Source organism: Typopeltis vanoorti, chromosome 12 (genome assembly GCF_054136105.1).
Source record: "Typopeltis vanoorti isolate ZY-2024b chromosome 12, IOZ_Tvanoo_1.0, whole genome shotgun sequence".
In the NCBI taxonomy this organism is placed as follows: domain Eukaryota; kingdom Metazoa; phylum Arthropoda; class Arachnida; order Uropygi; family Thelyphonidae; genus Typopeltis; species Typopeltis vanoorti.
This window is the reverse complement of record NC_143560.1, coordinates 68,446,022-68,467,623: the sequence shown is the minus strand read 5'-3', so window position 1 is coordinate 68,467,623 and position 21,602 is coordinate 68,446,022. Positions and strand designations below refer to the sequence as shown.

Genomic DNA, 21,602 nt, shown 5'->3' with positions numbered 1-21,602 from the left:
ATCAAGAAGGTGGCAAAATATTCTGGAGGTTGTTTGAAAAAGCTCAGAAATGGAGGAAACAGTGCTGTAAAAGAAATTAGAGATGATAAAGGTGACATGAAAACTGGAGAAAAAAAGCTATCCTTGATGTATAGAGTAATTGCTTCAAAAAATTGCTAAATGAGTGATAAAAAACACTCAACAGTCATGCAATCAGGAATACATATCCATACTTGAAGTAGAAAAAGCCATTAAAAGCCTGAAATGTGGAAAAGCAGCAGGAGTAGATGATATTTGACCAGAAATGCTCAAGTATGGAGGTATAAAAGTCTTACTTACAGTAGCTGCACTGCATAGTAGAGAAGGATTGGACAGAGAGACGAATTCCAGGTGATTGGAGTAGAGCTCTCATAGTACCCATCACTTTAAAACAAATACTTGAGAAATCCGGGAAATATAACAAAGATCTGTATTTAAGTTTTGTAGATCTGGAGAAGGCATATGACAAGGTGCCAAGAGTAAATCCTATTCAGAACTCTACAGTTGTATGGTGTCAATGGAGCTAAGATCAGCAATAACAAGTCAAAGACAATGAAAATAGGCAGAAGCATTGAAAATATCAACTGCATTATGAATAGAGAACCTATAGAAAAAGTAAAACATTTCAGCTATTTAGGCACAATTTTTTATGTGAAAAATTTAATATAGTAAATTAAATAGGGAAATGGACAACAGAATCAACAAAGTTGGTATGGTTGGAAGCCAACTGAATAAATTTATATGAAATAAGAGAGAAATTAGTCAAAACACTAAATTAGCTATATACAAGACAGTGTTCAAGCCAATTTTAACTTATGGATCTGAGAACTAGGTTAGAAATAAAACACTTGACCAAAGACTAGAGACTGCAGATATGAGAGGCCTGAGAAAGATTAGGGGCATGAATAGATGGCATCAATGGCAATATCATATTAAAATCAAGGATATTAGGAAAGAACTTGACATTATTAGCATCCAGGAATGCATTAGCAGAGCTTATTTCTATAATAAGGGTGCTTAAGGGTCAAAGCTGTATAACTGAGAGGAGACCTCCACATAGCCTTTAAAGGAATGCTGAGAACCGACCAGGGCTTCTGACCTAATGTCCAATCCTCACCTTCTCGTGGTGCACCCTGTTGGGTATCTACTTTGATACTGAACGAACGAGAATGGGCTGACAATTTGGGATTTAGCCGACCAAATTGTATTCTTATTGGTTAAACCAAAATAAAAAATGATGGTACAACATGACAAAATTTCATACCGGCTGGGGCGTCGCCCGGATAAACAAGGTCCCCGTTGTTTTCGCCAGGGAACCAGGGCGAACAGCGAAAAGTCAGCTACTGGAACAAATCTGAAAACAAACCCCAACTCAACATCACCAGAGTTAAAGATCAGTACTATCAATGTAAGAAGCCTGAATGGCAAAGAAATGGAGCTAGCTGAGGAATTAGATAAGTACCAGATCGACATAATAGGGGTGACTGAAACAAAAAAGACCAAAACTGGTGAGATCTTTCTGAGCAATAAATACAAAATGTTATATTCAGGCAATGACAATCGAGGAAATGAAGGAGTAGCCATAGTATTCAACACAAAATATGAGGCTAATCTTCTTGAATGGCAGTCAGTCTCAAGTAGAGTAATGTGGGCAAATATGAGAATGGGGAACTGGACAATGAGACTTATTTGTGCCTATGGTCCCACAGAAGGTTCTACTAAGGAAGAAGCGGAGGAATTTTTTTGACGCTTTTGAAAAAGCAACTGACACAATGAAAAAGGTAAAGTTGGTCCTTGTTGGGGATCTAAATAGCAGAGTAGGAAATGATTGTGAGACATACAAAAATATTTTGGGAAAATTTGGAGAAAAGAGCAGAGCTAATAATAATGGCAAATATCTCTTGGATTTCTGCTCAGGACATGGACTGGTTATTACTAACACCATGTTCCAACATAAAAATGTGCACAAATTCACATGGAGAGAAGAGGCTAGGAATAAGAAAAGTCTCATTGACTATGTTATTGTTGATAGTGATGTTTTCTCCCTGGTGCAGTACGCCAGAGTGTACAGAGGATTTGAAATTGGAAGTGATCACTATTTAGTCTTGAGCAGGATAAAATTGAATTTCATATTGAAAAGAATAACATGTAAGAAAGTTTTAAAGTGAATAAAAGTTGAGCAGCTCTCAGATGTGAACTGTAGACTAAAATACAGAAAGATTATTGAAAAGAAAATGAAAGAGTTTGAGAACAGGAATCAAACCTTGGAGATTCAGTGGCAAACTCTGAAGGAAACATTGATTGATTCTGCCAGAGAGGCATGTGGTGAGGTTGTGTGCAAGGATAGAAAAATCAGAACTCCCTGGTGGACACAGGAAGTTAAAGAGGCAGTGAAGGAAAAGAAGAAAGCATATCAAAAGTTCCTGGCAAATAAGTCAGCTTTTACTCTTACAGAATACAGAGACAAACGTAAGAAAGCTAAACAGTGTGTAAAACTAGCTAAACAAAAGTCATGGGAGGACTTTGGCAAGAATATAGAAAATAAATATTAAGAAGATGGGAAAATATTCTGGAGGTTGTTGAAGAAGCTTTGGAATGGAGGAAAGAGTGCTGTAAAAGGAGTTAGAGATGATAAAGGTGACATGAAAATGGGAGAAAAAGATATCCTTGAAGTATGGAGTAAATACTTTGAAAAACTGCTAAATGAAACAAGCAGTGATGACAGCACAGTGATAAAAAAAACACTGACCAGGCATGCAGTCAGTAATACATATCCATACTTGAAGTAGAAAAAGCCATCAAAGGCTTGAAATGTGGAAAGGCAGCAGGAGTAGATGATATTCGACCAGAAATGCTGAAGTATGGTGATATGAAAGTCTTACAGTGGCTGCACTGCATAATTCAGAAAGCCTGGACAGAGGGACGAATTCCCAATGATTGGAGTAGAGCTCTCATAGTACCCATATATAAAAAGGGAAATAAAACTGAATGTGAGAATTACAGAGATATTTCCCTACTGAGTGTTCCTGGCAAGATCTATGCAAGTATACTTGAGAAACGGTTGAGAAGAATTGTGGAAGAAAAGCTTGGTGAAGAACAAGCTGGATTCAGGCCAAATAGAGGCTGTCAGGATCAAATCTTCACTTTACGACAAATAGTGGAGAAAGCATGGGAATATAACAAAGATCTGTATTAAAGTTTTGTCGATTTGGAAAAGGCATATGACAAGGTGCCAAGAGAGAAGCTATTTAATACGCTACAGCTATATGGTGTCAATGGGGCATTATATCAAGCAATACTTAGTCTTTATTTGAGTTGTCAGTCAGCAGTTAGAATTGAAGGAAGTACAGGAAGATGGTTTAATGTTAAATCTGGTGTGAGACAAGGATGTACATTATCCCCTCTGTTATTCATTATCTATATGGATCACATTATGAAGGAAAGTGGTATTAAACCTGATATCAAAATTGGAGATGTCAATGTCAGCTCTTTGCTTTATGCGGATGATGTTATACTTCTAAATAAATCCGTTACAAGTCTGCAAGATTCTCTGTCTAAATTGAATAGCTGTTGTAATAGATATGGTATGAAGGTTAGCAATAAAAAGACAAAGACAATGAAAATAGGCAGAATCATTGAAAATGTCAACTGTGTTGTGAATGGAGAACCTGTGGAACAAGTAAAACATTTCAGCTACTTAGGCATGATTTTTACTGAAGATGGTAAATTAAGTATAGAAATAGACAACAGAATCAGCAAAGCTGGTATGGTGGGAAGTCAATTAAATAAATTCATATGGAATAAGAGAGAAATTAGTCGGAACACTAAATTAGCTGTATACAAGACAGTGTTCAAACCAGTTTTAACTTATGGATCTGAGAGCTGGGTCAGAAGTAAAACATTTGACCAAAGACTAGAGACCGCAGATATGAGAGTCCTGAGAAAGATTAGAGGCATGAACAGATGGCATCAATGGCAATATCATATTAAAAATGAGGATATTAGGAAAGAATTTGACATTGTCAGCATCCAGGAATGCGTTAGCAGAGCTAATCTCAGGTGGTATGGTCACTTAAATAGAATGGGAGAGGAAAGATTAGCAAAACAAATGTTCTCTGCCAGGTTGGCAGGAAAACGACCCAGAGGAAGACCAAGATATAGGTGTATTGATACGGTACAAAGTGCCTTAGAGGATAGAAATATAAGATCTGATAATGTTGGAGTCTTGACAAGTAACAGACTGATTTGGAGGAAAATTGTAGATAGGAAGTTAGTAATGATGTAATTTTTTCATGTATTACTGTCATATCCTGTACATCCCTTGAGGGTACATGGCAGGAATTTGATGATGATGATGATATTTCTATAATACAAGACAGCAAATTTAGTATTAAAATAAATAAATTCATTTCAAAAGCCGATCTGTGGTCGTTTCAGGATTGATTATTTATTTTCACACATGTGATGTTCTTTTTTATTTTTGGGAAGAGAGACAAATCCCAAAGAACACAGTACACTTTAAGTCAAGGCACAGAAAGGTTGCACCCTCACAGTTAATCTGTTAATGTCTCTACAATCACTGTTAATCCCTTAATGGCAGAAGAGGATAAGTACATGATAAAATGTAGAATGCCGATGATGTTTTGATCCTTGAAAAATGCTAAGGTGGTCTAACTATTTTATCCAACTTGATCAGTAGGGAATTTAAATGTATGATTTTCAGCACATGTTTAAAAATGAGACAAAACAGGATAAATACTAATCACGGTTTTATTATAAAAATTTGTGTGTGAGAAGTGGTACTGTCAGATCAAGCTAATTTTATATATGAAATAAAAAAATAATAAAACTTTCAAATATAAAAATATAAAAAAGAATATGACTTAGTATATACTTGATAGCATTACTTTTAAATTCTCTGGAATAACTAAAAGATTCAAAATATGTTTGCTCAAAAATAAAGTTGTATGGGATGCCAAATAAAAATTTGAAATTTTTATGAGAGATATTCTTGATAAGTGATTGGTTCCATTCTGTTATCTTCATCCCTTTAGTGTAAGTGTAGACAGCTTTTTGAAGATGAAGGAAACTCCAAGTTTGTGTATGTGTGTGTCATTTTTCAACATATTTAGTACATTGATCTATCAAGATTTTTTTTTTCAAGATCATAAGTGGTGTGGCATGTGACAATAGCAAATGGGAGAGCAAAAATTAATGAATTAATGCTTAAAAATTATCTTATATACAGGGACATAAATTTAGCATTAAAAACATCTTTGTTAAAGAAATTGTAATTTAATCTGTAATTTTTTTTTTTTACAGTGCACACCTTCATTTTCAAGAGAGAGAATAGCATTTTTATAACTAAGATAAAATGTGGTCACTGATTCTTCTAGTGATCCTTCGAAATATAATGTGGGTGTTATTTGCACTGTAACTAGTTCAGATCCACCTAGTTTCTTTTTCCACTGAACAGTACTCTCTCACATTAGAAGAAGGCTGGATAGGATTGGCTTCATGATTTCTGTGCTTAATTTCCTTGATTGGATTATTATTTTCTGCCTTTAATCCAAATACATATACTGATCTCATCACTAAAATGTTCTTATAGATATGTAAATATTCATTTCACGTCTCACCTAAATTTTTGCCCCTTATCTATGTGATTGTTATTTGCACTGTAACCAGTTCAGATCAACCTAGTTTCTTTTTCCACCAAACAGTACTGTCTGACATTAGAAGAAGGCTGTCAAAGCATTAAAGTGAAAAATCAATTATATCACAACTGGCTTTCATCAAAATCTCTGTCTTCATTTTCTGCATGTACCAAAAGCTTAAAATAGTTGCAAGCAAATTATCAACACATTCAAAACTAATCATGAAATCTCCAACAGCAGGGTGCTTAGATCATGTCCAAATGATAGACTTTCTGGTCCTGTGCAAAAGCTAACTATAATTTTTGTCTGAGCTTGCTTCTATTGCTCTTGCACTCGGATAGTAATGTTGCATCATTGTCCACTGAAAAGCTAATTTCCATCCTATTTTCATTCCATTGCAATTCTTGCATTGATGAACTCAGTAAATGTCCTCTTACTATTTTAAACTCATAACATTTCAATGCCTCCTTCAAATTTTTTCACTAGAAAAAGATGAGACAAATCTCATGATATGATTTGGAATGTAGTGCATAGCTGGTCTAGTTACTCTCACTTCACTTCTTTCTAAGGTATGGAGAAAAAAAAAATATTAATAATCAATTTCTCTACTATCTGGAAACATGTCAATCAATAATCCATCTCCAGTATTGATTATGCTGCTGATGATCAAAAGGTAATGCTTCATGCTTATGTTGCCATGTTTGTAAAAATACCATAGAGAAGCTTGGGGAATTTTAAGTGGTTTCTATTGATATCTTTTAGGTGTTTGGTTGGGTTGGCATAAAAGTAAATTTTCATCTTACAGTCTGTGCAGTTAGCTTAGTGGCTTTGTGCTTCGCAACCATATGCCTGTGGAAGGAGTGTCCTAGGTTTGATTCCCATCGACGATGTGAGAAGCTTATCTTCCTCAGCCATAGCCAAGTTAGCCGCGTCTTGTGTGGACAGCAGAGTTTTTTCTGCCAGTTTATCTGGGGGTTTTCATCCCACAAGCAGGCAAACCAGCCTGTGGACACACACATTTTACAGTCAGGAATACTGATCCAGCCATAGGCCTGATTCATCAGCTATGTTGGTTCCCTCCAAGTTCCATTTGGAGCCTCCAACAAGTGGAACTTCAGTATATTTGCTGATTTTTTTTTTTTTTTTTTTTTTTTAAATTTTTATCCAAAGATACATTATAATACCATCTAACATAGTGTTAAAAAAACTAACATATATGATAGCCAACACCTAAGTCAGGTGTGTGTGTCAGTCTTATCATTTACCCCCCCCCTTTCCCTGTGGGCACCTATTATTATTATGGTGGATGGGACCTCCTAGTGATGGTACTGGTCCTTTTCTTTTTACTATCTTTTTTTTACCATCATCACTGGGATCCATGCCCTGCCACTGTGTTTGCCATGTGGCGTGACCCTTCAACGAAGATCTGGAAAAGGGGATTCTGATAGTTTTGCACCTTTGGACTCTGCTTTGTCAAGACAGGTGGTCCTGGATGGCACAGCTAAAAACATTCGGCTAGTGGACTTGCCTGCAAGGGTGAGTGGTGTTGCAGTAAGTCTCTCATCCCATGAGGTAAGAGACTTATTGCAACATAAATTCTTCATCCTCAAATATTTCAGGGCCCCTAACAAGGTCCAAACCAAGTACTGATACTACTGTTGATACAACGTTTGGTAACAGAGTAAGAAACATAAGATATGTGATACTAGTACAAATATACCAGTATTTCTAATCATCCATGCAACAGGTGTAAATCCAATAAGGAAAATGTCAGACTTCTAATTCAAAAAGGTTTAGAAAGACTGACAGAATATCCCAAAACTGTTAAGAAATTACATTCTGGTTATATCCTTGTGGAAACATCATGTCAGCAACATTCCAAGAAATTGCTGAAAGCATGAGGGGTTGGAATATCAATCACAGTAACACCTCATAAAACAACATTCTTACAGGAGTGATATCAGAATTGGATCTCCTTGATGTTCTGATGAAGAGATATGTTCAGAGCTTAAGGATCAGCGAGTGATACATAAGGATGGTCACATCATCCTTACTTTTGATACACCTAAGCCTCCAACATCTGTAAAAGCAGGTATTCCAACTGTTCTGTTAGATTGTATATCCCTAATCCACTAAGATGCTTTAAATGTCAAAAATATGAGCATGCCCAAACTGCCTGTCGTGGCAGTTCTACCACCTGCTCCCAATGTGCTAGTAAAGAGCATTTTATAAATTTTGCTCTGCTTTGCAAAGAAAGCCAAATGTGTCAACTGCAGAGAGAGAGATCATATAGTTTACTCCCATGCATGTCAGAAGTGGAAAAATGAAAAAAAAAAAAAAAAAAATTAAAACAGAAAAACTTTTTCCATCGTGAGATATATCAGGAAATCCTTTTATGCTGAGAAGGTGGCAGCAAAAAATGTCAGCAGCAAATCACACACGTATGTCTATTCCCCCATTTGATAATTTCACCATACCTGATCGTTATGATCGCAAGTACTTCTCTGTTGAGTGCATCAATTGCATGACCTATGCTCTCACTCCAGAAATAACTCTAAAAACAGTTCCATTCAATGAGAACTCACTTGTCAAAAAATGATAGCAAGGATATCACTTAAAGATGTCCACCAGACACCCCACAGAAAAAATTGATACTTTGGTATTCATTGAAAATAAATTAAACTTTTTAACTGATCCTGACACACCAGATGTATTGAATATTTTACCAGAGGAAAAAATGGACACTCCCTGTCCATACTTCCCAGAAATAATTAATAAATATAAATCTGACAAAGGTAACCCTCAACCTCTCGTAAACCAGACATGTCTATAAAGCCAAAACAATAGGAAAATTTTTACAATGGAACTGTCGTGGGCTTTGCCAGAATATTGATGATATCAAGATTTTGCCACAGAAACACAAACCTTTTTGTTTCTGTCTTCAGGAAACATATTTAAGATCCTTTATAAAAAGATCTCTTTTACTGTCTCAAGAACCTTAGTGCAGTAGGGCCTGATGATATCCATTATGAAATGATAAAACATTTTCCATCACCTTCTGTGGATCTCTTTCTCTTAGTATACAACAGAATACTTGCAGAGGAAAAGTTTTTGGATTCTTGGCATAAGTCACTTGCTACCCCAAAACCAGGAAAGGATCGAACATAAGGAAACAATTATTGACCTATTGCTCTGACCAGCTGCCTTTTGTAAGATATTAGAGAAAATGGTTAATGTCAGCCTTTTCTGCTATTTAGAAAGCAACGATCTTCTCTCCAATACATAATGTGGACATCGTTCAACTTTAGAGTATTTGTTCCATTTAGAAATTTCTTTTGAACTCTATCCTCTACTGAATGGGGTGTAGATCAATCTTCTACACTCCCATTCAGCGTAGAAGATCTTGCTGTCTCCAACTGATCCCACCTGATTGTATTAATTATACAGCAGAGTTGCATGCCATTCAGCTTGCACTTGTGCATATAAAAGAAAACTGCTATCAAAAATTTGTAATTTATACAGACTCATTGAGTTCTTTACAGGCTATCTCCTCTCCTTGCATAATCCACATCCAGTGCTGTGTGAAGTGTCACATCTGTTATGTTGTTCTTTTTCCTTTAGGATATACATCCTAAAGAAGACATAAAATTAATTAATTTTTGTTCCATGTGTTTATCAGAACTTTCCAGATCCCCCTTGTATTAATTATTATAAAATCATCTCATCATTAATAATGCTTTAGTCAGCTATGCTATCTTAATTTTTCTTAAGGTTTCCACCAACTATCGTTTCACTTACTTCCTATTTCCTTATTAAAATTTAGTAGGTTCCATATGAAGATAGCAAGGTTTTTCCTTCCTGCAACTCAGAACAGACATACCAGTTTCATGTGCCTTAGCTTTAATTCCACTTGATCGCTGATGAAAATAATAGGATCTTGCTTGGGTTATAAGCATTTTGTCTTGTTGCTCATTATGTGTCATAGTGAAGATAGCTTCCTCTTATTAGATTTTCTCACCAATTCTGGATAGGGCTCTGTACTTTCATCCACTTGCTTCCACCCTCCCCCATATATGAATCATTTCTCCCTGACCTGAAATCCTATTGTTAACTTTGCAGTGACAGTACTTTTTTATTACTCTTCTTTGTTTGATATATGTTATAGTGCATAGTCATTTGAATCTTCAAGATATTCCATAGTCAATATCTTTAAGCTAATCTCCCTGCTATCCTCAGTAATGCAAGGATAATCTTCTGAACTTCAATGATACCAAACACAGTCTCAGAAGAAAGATCTCTGTTCATTTCTCCATACTTCTGAGAGCACTTAGATCTTTAAACATGATCAGACTTTCATCTCTAGCCTTTCCTGGCGCAAACAAATCTTAGCTAAAGCTTCATCATCTCTCAAAAAAACTAAATGTAAATGTACTTTTCTACTCAAGAGGTTTTCCAACTTTATATGTGTGGGGTTTGATTTAAAAAAAAAAAATAACAGAATATAGTTTGGTAAGCCTAGACCCAAATTACTTACATTTATTCATTCAGTATTCAACACTAACTAACAGGAAGAGATGGAACATTAAGTCAAAAAGCAGCAGGAATTTATCCACATTCCTTGTAGATTATCAATTTTTGACTGTATGAGGGGTTTCCAAAAAGTAAGGTGACACATTTTTTTTTCTTAATAATTGTGAAAGGGAATGAGATAAAACATAGTAGATAGATAGACCCGTTAATTAAGTTCAAAAAGACTGCCATTACAGCATGGCGCTACTGTCACCTCACAGCTAATTCCAGTTGCGAGATGACAGTTACCATGCGAGTGGTGTCCATGAAGTTATTCATTTTTTGCAAGTAAAAGAACCAAGTGACCATTTCACCATGAACTGGTTGGTGTGTATGGCAAAAAGGTGATGTTATAGAGGCATGTGTGTTTTTGATGCAGTGAATTTAAAGCAGGCCGTGGTGACATTTAAGATTGACATTGGGTGGATCGACCCTCATCAAGCAAGACAAAAAGACATTTATGCATTAAGGGCATCATTCTTGAAGAAGTTGCACATGTAGTGAACTTGAGTAAGTCCACTGTTTACAAAATTTGTCACAATGTCCTTGGCTTTTGAAAGGTGTGCTCCCACTGGGTGCCCTGACAATTGTCAGAGTAGCACAAGACAACATGCATGGGAATGTGTCTGCAGAATCCATTGTGATACAGCAACAAAGGCAAAGATTTTTTCACTAGCCTAGATCACAGGAGATGAAACATGGGTTCATCAGTTTACCCTGGAGAGCAAACAAGACTCCATGACCTGGAAACATTCACAATCTCCTGTGTGCAAAATATTCAAATCTGTTTCCACTTTCTGAAAGGTAGGTAATGGCCACAGTATTCTGGGATCACCAAAGCATTCTGTTAGTGGACTTCTTGCTGACGGGAGGATCAATCGATGCAGAGCTTTATTGTGGTTTGTTGGGCAAACTGAAAGCCAACATTCGATGCAAACAACTAGAAAGACCCCTGCCAACCCACACACTGCATTCACCACTCCTGAGGGGTTTCACACTGTAATCATTGGGAAACTTTGCTCTGTCCCCCCCAGACTTAACACCTTCAGACTTCTATTTGTTTGGTTCCCTCAAAAAACACATTTCCGGAAGGCATTTCATTATTGATTAGGTGGTGCAGTGAAGATGCCCACACCCAGTAACCAGGGTGTTGGCATGGATTTCTTCAGTACTGGTATTGATAAACTGATCTATCGTTGGGACAAGTACATCAATAAATTTGGACACTTTGAGGAGTAGTGCATGTTCACTTATTTCTTGTATAATTTCAACTTCCTATTATTAAACATCCTCAAGAAAAAAAAAGTGTTACCTTACTTTTCGGAACCCTCTCATAGCTAATTTTCATTGTCCAGTGTAAGACTACCATTGAATACACAAATTGGCTGGAAAAATTACTATTTCACCTCTTGAGGGGAGGGGGATGGTGAGTCCTAGCTTAACTAACCCTTTGCTATCCACTACACTTATATGCAGGTTTACAGCCTTTTGTAGGTGGGACTGTTGTAGGAGGAGGAAGTATGTAATCTGCTTTTGCATAAAGGTCAGGAATTTCAAATTCTACTGAAAAGTTCTTAATTAAGAAAAACTAAAAAATAATGATTGCTAATTACTTGTAACTTATTTTATAGGTTTAGAAGTGCTGAAAGGTCAGACAGAAAGGATAGATGGCGTTGCTGTTTTAGGCTTGTACCAGTCAGAACCATCAACTCAAGCTGGAAGGGTAGTGGTATATGGTGATTCTAACTGTTTAGATACTGCACACTTACAGAAAGGTAGTTTACTTTACTGGCTAGAATTTCATAATTAGATTGTAATAAGATAGAATAATTCTTATTTGAGAAATTGAAAAAGAAGTGATTTGAAAACTGCAGTATATAGAAGTATGAAAGTTGCTGTATAATCACTTATATTAGCTATTTGTGATATTCATATGAAGATTCACCTTGCTAAATATCATAGTCTGCCTGTTTGTGTGTGTGCACTGAAAAACATGGAATGGCAGTGTTATGGAATGTTTCATGTTGAAAGTAGTCAGTGCTGTCTTATATTATTGCAACTTATATTTTTACAACTGGCATTTGTAAGAGTACCAGTATCTCCAAAAGACATCAGCATAGTAGCAATAAGCCATAAGTGGTACAATCAATATTAGTTGAACATATTAATGAGGAATCTCAGCAGAGTATATTGCACTGATTGTCATTTGACTGATTTCAATTTCTTGATATCATTAAAAGAATGTTTTAGTATCTCATAAGTCTCAAGAAGTAACCTTTAAGATTACTTTAACACAGCAAAAGTAACTTTTGCTGTGTTAGTGCTTAGTTTAGTGCTATGCCTGTTTAATGAAGTGGACTTCCATCATTCACGGATAAGATGATCATTCTCTAGCCTCTAAGCTCTTTCAAGAATGTGTTCTTGTAGTTTAAATTGTGCACAAAAATTCCAATGACACCTGATAATACATACTCTAGGAAATAAAAGTAGATTCAGTTTGTCTTTTGTTTTCTATAGATATTTTGAGATCTCATGATTTAATGTAATGGTTGTTAAATAGATTTATGAAGTGCCTCCATAACATGGTCCTGTCAAGCACAGAAAACATTTATGAGGACTTTTCAGCTGAAGGAAAGCTATCTCATAAATATTGGCAGGATTTTTTATTCTAAAAACTCAGGGTTTTATCTCTGAAAAACTGTTGAACAGTTGTTTACAGTTTTAAAGAAGATATCACTACAAATTCTCAGTGTGATATTAGCATACATGCTAAAGCTGTGTGTGTTAATTTATTATAGTACCCAACAAGAAAATTTCTTGTTTTGTTAGTGTGAAATATATATATATATATATAGTGATTTTTGTGTTATTCAAATAGCTTGGGAAATGGTATATTAATCAGTTTTTTTCACACACAAAAGCCTCTGGAAGGCTTCTCTGCAGTGTACAAGTGTATGTTAAAATGCTACTTCTGTATGTTGATATGTGAATATTGGTGCTGTTGGTCACATCTATCAGATTCACAAATTTAATTTTAAAAAAATAATAAATAAATAAAACTGTTGTGTTTACATAGGTATGTAAGTAGTAGACATGACTATAAGTAATTAAGATGTAAATTCACTTATGTTGAAAAGAACATTTTAATAGCAGAATTTTTTGGGTCTTGTTTCGAGACTATTTTCACTGCATACAGTAAGAGAAAATAGAATAACAGTTGAATGTATAGCATGTTTTATGATTATTGTCATCTCTGTTAAAAGTGGTAGTATTCTAAAGTTTAATATAACATTTTACAGAATTACTCAAAAATAACAACTTTAAGTGGTGCATGATGGATGAGACCTGTAGTACAAGAACATTGATCTTAATGATAGCATCTGAGAAACTGTCTATAAATATAATAAATTTAGTTTAATCCTTTATCCAAGTGTGTGCAAACAAAGTTTGCACCTGAAAGTATCTTCAGGACTGGGGTAAAGTGGTACACCACAGGACGACTTTAAGTGGTGCATGATGGACGAGACCTGTAGTGCAAGAACATTGATCTTAATGATAGCATCTGAGAAACTGTCTATAAATATAATAAATTTAGTTTAATCCTTTATCCAAGTGTGTGCAAACAAAGTTTGTGCCTGAAAGTATCTTCAGGACTGGGGTAAAGTGGTACACCACAGAAGATACTTTCAGGTGCAAACTTTGTTTGCACACACTTGGATAAAGGATTAAACTAAATTTATTATAGTCTGACCAAGTGAAAAATAAACTTTCAACATCTTTCTCTAAATCCAGAGTAATTTAATAAAAAGGTGGCACACCGTTTGGCAGCTCCTATAGGAGGAGATGACCTTGCTAATGCTTCTGCCTTGGTATCTCCACTTGGGCCTGGCTCCCACTGAAGAGACCTCAATAAAGCTCGAAACTAGTCTGGGTAGTGGCCCTTCTATTAATGCATAACATTATACATAGCTGCAAGGAGATGTGTTTTGCATTATGGGAGATACTGAGATAGGAGTGTCTGTAGCTTGCTCCACCTTTGCAAGGAGTCGCCCGTGTTGTACCACTTTACCCCAGTCCTGAAGATACTTTCAGGCGCAAACTTTGTTAAAAGACCATAAGATTTAATGATTACAAATACAAAGAGCCAACAAGTTTCACTAGCCACTGTCTAGCATTTTCAAGGCTGTACTGGTGTGAAAACAAATGCATCGAGTTACATGAAATATACACTTTAGTAACTGCTAGGCCATTACATTTGATAATTCGTGTTTGATGGCGTGCATGCGTTCAAATACTTCAGTCAGAATCTGGTACATGACCATGTGTTGTGTAGTTTTTTGCATATTGTAGTTCTGTTGAGCTGAGAAAATTGATGAGATATTTCCATATGTCTTTAAGAATAGCACCTTGATTTCTATTTAAATTATTGCCTGTGTGTAGCACCACTGCTGTTTCTTTGAAAGTTCTGTGTCTGTAGTCATTCTCGATGTAAGGCATAGAACTGTTTTTCCAATCTAAATGTTTTTCAAGGTGCTATTCTTAAAGACATATGGAAATATCTCATCAATTCTCTCAGCTCAACAGAACTACAATATGCGAAAAACTACACAACACGTGGTCATGTACCGGATTCTGACTGAAGCATTCGAACGCATGCACGCCATCAAATACGAATTATCAGATGTAACGGCCTAGCAGTTACTAAAGTGTATGTTTTCATGTAACTTGATGCATTTGTTTTCACACCAGGTACAGCCTTGAAAATGCTAGACAGTGGCTAGTGAAACTTGTTGGCTCTTTGTATTTATAATCATTAAATCTTATGGTTTTTTAACAATAAAAGTTCTTAGTTTTAACACATTAGACCAAATATGAACAGTTTAACTTTACAGATGAAACATAAAGTTCGGCACTTAGAAAAGGACAAATGCAAAAAAGCTAAGTTACTGAATCACCTTACATTATTTCTGAAGAGATGTAGAGATTTTGCTGTCATCCTGAAGTTCTTAGTAGTAAAAGGACATATCCAATCTGCAACAGCCAAAAGAATATACTACAAGACTTCGTTAGCGTTAATCAGAGAAAGGATACAACATACCAGGTATGAGCTTAACATTATTGACGTGAAGTGCAGAGAACAGTTTGATGAAATATCTAACAGTTTAGACTACACGACTTGGAATAACATAGACCACTTATTACATGGTAGCTACGAAAAAACTTTCAGAGCAAGTAAAATTACACAAATTAAAAAATTTGAGGTACTGTATAAGAACAAATTCCAGTTGCACCACAGTCTCCCTAACAACAAAGTGATTTTCAACTTATCAGATTACAGGCTTTCTAATCATGAATCAGAAATCCTTAAGAAGGGTTTTAACTTTGCTATCACCCCGAATTTTATTCCTAAAATGGATTTCATATGTGGGATAGAAAAAAGTCTTTATCATCTTCCAGTGGCTACAGCAAATACTATCAGATTCAATAGTATGATTATTCTTGCCTCAGTAAAACCACCAATACCTAATACTACTCCATACGATAAGAAAGCAATCTGCAATTTACATAACAACAAAGACATTATAATAACCAAAGTGGACAAAGGAAATTCAAGTTATTCTCAGCTCAAAAGATTACTTTAATAAGATTAACTTGTTACTAGCAGACAGTTCCACTTACCAAATCTTAGATAAAAATCCCATCATGAGTGACTAATGCTCTTATCCAGTATGACCGGTTGGTCGGATGAACTAAAAAAACAACTTAAATCCTTACACGCCTTTATGGGGCACCGAAGATACATAAAGAAAACTTACCACTTCGTCCAATAGTTGATGGAAGATCCTCACCTACGTACTTACTAGCAAAGCATCTGACAAATTTAATGAAAGGAAAAATTAGACAAACAGAGACCTACATTAAAAACTCTCAACAATTTGTGGAAAAAATCAAAAGGATAAAAATACCACAAACGGACATTATGGCTAGTTTAGATGTAGTGTCCTTATTCACTAATGTACCGGTCCTAGAGGTGGGCAACATTCTAAAAGATCTCTTCCCTCAGGACATCACCCAGTCATTTCATCATTGCCTGAAATCAAATTTCAAAGTAAATAACACAGTATACAAACAATCGGAAGGTCTAGCCATGGGTAGCCCCCTCTCACCACCATGTGCAGACCTATTTATGGAAAAACTTGAAAAGGATATTTTTTCCACCATTTCACCTAAACCGTCGATTTGGTGGAGATATGTCGATGACGTGTTCATCATCTGGAAGGATGCCATGGAAAACCTTCTTCTGTTTCTTAATAAAATCAACTCACTACATAATAAGATCAAATTCACTATGGAACTGGAGAAGAACAAAGAACTACCCTTTCTTGACATACTGGTGAGGAGAGAAAATAACAATGTCCAACTGTTCATTTACAAGAAACCCACAGATACAGGTAGATATCTACATTATTCGTCTAACCATCATAGATCACAAAAACACAGCATCATTCATATGCTCCATAATAGAGCCTTAAGGGCTATTTCGAAAGATGGAGATGTACAGAGAGAACTGTCACAAATAGCTAACACTATCTCTGAATGGATACCCTTCTAACATTTTAAACAAATTGCTTTTTAAAGACAACCCCCAACAACGTGGAACTGAGTCCCAATATGTGTCACAGCTGTCATTCTATATATTAATTCAGTATCCACAAAATTGGCAAGAATGTTAAAAGCTCATAACATCAGAGTAGTTTTTAAACCAACTACCATGATCAGGCAAATCTTAAGATCACCCAAAGATGAGGTACCTTTCTTCAAATTTCCTGGAGTATATGAAATTCCATGCATGTGTGGCCTTTCTTACATTGGACAGACCTCTAGAAGTTTTGAAATAAAACAGAAGGAACACATGGGGGATGTCAGTCACAATAGAATCATCGCATCTGGTTTAGCTCATCATTTCTCAACATCAAATCACGTTATAGATTGGTAAAACAGTTCTATGCCTTACATCGAGAATGACTACAGACACAGAACTTTCAAAGAAACAGCAGTGGTGCTACACACAGGCAATAATTTAAATAGAAATCAAGGTGCTATTCTTAAAGACATATGGAAATATCTCATGAATTCTCTCAGCTCAACAGAACTACAATATGCGAAAAACTACACAACACGTGGTCATGTACCAGATTCTGACTGAAGCATTCGAACTCATGCATGCCATCAAACACGAGTTATCAAATGTAACGGCCTAGGAGTTACTAAAGTGTATGTTTTCATGTAAGCATTTGTTTTCACACCAGTACAGCCTTAAAAATGCTAAACAGTGGCTAGTGAAACTTGTTGGCTCTTTGTATTTGTAATCATTAAATCTTATGGTCTTTTAACAATAAAATTTCTTAGTTTAAACTTATATGTTGGTTATATATAGCTTTTAATTTATCATGAAATGACAACGTATACTAGAATATTAATTAAAAAACTTTATCGATGTTTATAAATGAGTTGACAGTTATGCCTCCAGTTAGTGAGGGTGATGGTGCAATTTTGATCTTGGCGCTGACAGTGTTTCTAAGAACTCTAAATAAGAAGGGGCATATGTAGAACTATAAGGCAGCTTTAAATAATGCCTTATTATGAGAAACTGCATGGTAGAGTAATCAACATTGCATGGAAAGGAAGCTTCAGGAAAAAGAAGGAAGGAAGGAACAGTCAGATATAGCTTCCTTTTGGAAGCTATATCTGACTGTTCTCAGATTTAGGAAGATTTTCCTAAATTAATTAATTTAGGAAAATGAATTAAATTGAAAGATAACACTTTAAACAAGAGCTGCATAAAAAAAAAAAATGGATATTATGCATCTAATATGATAAGAGTGATATGATAAGAGAGAAACTGCATGGTAGAGTAATCAAAATTGCATGGAAAGGAAGCTGCAGGAAAAAGAAGGAAGGAAGGAACAGTCAGATATAGCTTCCCAAAGGAAACTATGTCTGACTGTTCTGAGATTTAGGAAGATTTTCCTAAATTAATTAATTTAGGAAAATGAATTAAATTGAAGGATAACACTTTAAACAAGAGCTGCATAAAAAAAAAAAAAATGGATATTATGCATCTAATATGATAAGAGTGATAATGAGACCTAAGTAACTTATGAGGGTTTACAGGATTGATGAAGCAGGGGAGATATGTATCTATCATATCTCCCCTTATCTGACAATCAGCCAATTTCTGTAACCCACAAATCTTCAATTTGTGGACACTTAGCAGAGTCTTATAAAGAGTAATAATAACCTTCTTATCTCTACATGTCATGATGTTCTTCAATAACCAGGTAATCCTATGCCCTCTAAATTTCAACTCCCTATCCACCAACACTTCCAAATCCCTGGCTTCATGTTTCTGGAGTCAAGTTCCATCAATATGGTACAAAGCTGGGTAATTTTTTCACTCCAAAATGCATAGCCTTACACTGTGCTACATTAAATAGACATCAGTTCTCCTTTGCCCATACAACATCATCTTTGTTAACTATTGCTCTACCTAATTTTGCATCATCTGCAAACAACTGAATATTTCCCCTAAGATTATTTCCTGTATCATTAATGAACAAATTAAATAGTAGTGGTTCAAATACAGAGTCGTGTGGCATGCCACTAGTCATAGGCCTTCTACAGGACTGTGCACCTGCATAAACTACTGTCTGATTTCTCTCCATCAACCACTCTCTTATCTGCAACAACACCAGCTTCATATACATACCCATTTGATGTAACTTATGCATCAGGATTCCATATGGTATCCTGTCATATGCCTTTGCAAGAACTTGACTCAAATATAGTAGTTGGAGTGGATGAAATACTGGCACATACTGAAGGAATGTACATAAAAAAGTTAACAGTACACCTCGCTTGGTATCCAATCCACACCTTCACGATGTGGTGCACCATTAGCGGGTATCTTTTGGATATTGAATTAACAACGGCCAGGCTTGGCCAACCTTTCTGTATTGGCTTAAATTAAAAACAAACAAAAATGATGGTACACAATGATGAAATTTCATGCCTGTTGTGCTGTTTCCCAGTTAAAAGAGGATTCCCAGTGTTTTCATCAGGGAACCAGGGCAAATGGTGAAAAGTCAGCTTCTGGAACAAACACCAATTCAGCATCATTAGAATGCAAGGAACGAACCATCAACATCAGAAATATCAATGGAAACGAAGTTTAGCTGGCAGAAGAAATACAGAAGTAGTACATCGTGGATTTAGTGTAACTGAGACAGACAAGACTAATAGAGGTGAGATCTTGTTAAATAATAAATACAGGATGTTATATATGAATAATAGTGATCAAAGAAAGGAAAGAGTAACAATGGCATTCAACACCAAACATGAAGCTAATTTTAATTTGCATGCAGTTTCAAGTAGAGTTATATGGGTAAATTTCAAAATGGGAAATTGAAGAATGAAATTTATTTATCTATGGTCATGCAGAAGATTCTCTCAGGAGAACCTTTTGTGGGGAAGAAGTGGAAGAATTTTTTGGGCTATTAGAGAAATAGAGAAGGCAACTGGTATAAAGAAAACAGAAAAAGTAGTCCTTCTTGGAGATCTAAACAACAGAATAGACATTGAATCCCAGGCATACAGAAATATTTTGTGGGAGGTGGGCATCTTATTGACTATATTATCATTGATAGTGATATCTTCACTCTGGTTCAGGATATGATAGTATAGAGAGGATTTGAAATTGGGAAAGATCATCACTTAGTTTTAAGCAGAATAACAATTAATATCATATTCGAAAGAAAATATATAAGAAAGTTTTTAAAAGAATTAAAGTTGATCAGCTTTTATAGTTGAACTATATATGCAAATTAATCAGTAAAGAATGAAAGAGTTTGAAAACAAGAACCAGATCTTGGTTTTTTGGAATTATACACAAACCAACTAAGGCTATGAGGCCAGTGTATTATTATTGTTAATTGCATGTTTTCTTCCTGCCTGTTTATTTGTTTTGGAAAGATGAAAACCCAAGTTTCTGGAAATGAAAACTCTGCCACTACATTCTTTGATAATTAGAAGGGTTTATTATTATTATTTTTTAATATAAAGTAGAATGATTCTTGAATGTTCTATAGTTCAACTTTCCCCTGTTTTTGTGGTTTTATTGTAAAATAAAATAATAATAAATTTGTTGTAAAATAATAATGAAAAGTGAACTGAACCAAACTATCACCACAAGCCTTGGTAGGGGTGGGGGGGGGGATAGTTTTCAATGATAATGCAGTACGTCAGTATAGTCAAACTGATATGCCAGTGATTTGTAATAACTAGAATTTTGTTTGGTGATTGCGGCTTCTAAATGCAGAGTAGTTAGGCTTCCCATCCCATTAAAGCTTTTTACAGTAAAGTATAAAAAATAAAATGAAAAATAGGCTAATCGTGAATACATACAAGATGTCAGACACTCATGCTATTATTACACATTGGGACCTTCCTGTATAGAGTTCAGGACTCTTAAATATTTCACAAGACATATTTAATGACATATTTGATTTCACCACTTGCCCTGAGAAAAATTTGCTCCTCAATTCTCTGTTGAACTGAACTATTTTTCTACTTCCAGGAATGACCTCTGGTTCTTTCTCCTCCTATAATATTAAAATCTTTTCTTACGTCTCTCCTTATAAAATCCCTTCACTAACTTATTATGTCGCTATTATAATCCTCTATCCTCTAAATTTTTTATGAAAGCAAAATTAAAAAGAAAGTTACGTTGCTGAAAGTGATGTTACAAAAAAATAAAGACAAAGTAGTATATTGCAATGCAATTTTGTCTATAAAAAAAAGTTTGAAGAGATGACAAATAATATTACAACCAAGCAAAAATGCATTAATAGATCCCCCCCCTCTATATGTTTAAAAATATATTCAATCCATCTGTATGCAGCTGTTTCCAGTACATAAGTCAAAGAAAATGGAAATAATGCTTTGTGAATATAGAGATATGTCTAGAAAGTAGATAGGAGAAAACTCAGATTGTTTCAGTATTCTGTGGTGCAGTGGTAAGCATTTATGTGTATGTATTGGCCAGTATGTGTAGACTTACGGTAAACAGCAGATGCTCAAAGGAAGGCATGTAAATGTACCAGAAATTTAAGCGTGTTCTGACTTTCAATTTCAATTTCACTGGTGAATTTTATATATTTGTGTTGTTTATTCAAGTTGCTGAGGAAGCGTTTAAAGTTTGATAGCCATGGGATTAGATTGCCAAAATATCGTCAACATATCCGAATCAAACTTTGTATTTTAAAGTAAAGCAGTCTATAGCAATTGCCAAAAAACTTT

The 21,602-nt window shown here is 35.3% G+C and overlaps 1 protein-coding gene across 2 annotated transcripts in view; it reads left to right on the top strand.

Moving 5' to 3' along the window:
* S1P (membrane-bound transcription factor site-1 protease) overlaps positions 1-21,602 on the top strand; it is a 480,656-nt gene that overhangs the window by 398,654 nt on the left and 60,400 nt on the right. For both annotated transcript variants that reach the window (XM_090401757.1, XM_090401758.1), the window contains one exon: positions 11,876-12,019. In XM_090401757.1, coding sequence (XP_090257883.1) covers positions 11,876-12,019 — 144 coding nt within the window. The remainder of the gene's footprint in view (positions 1-11,875; positions 12,020-21,602) is intronic.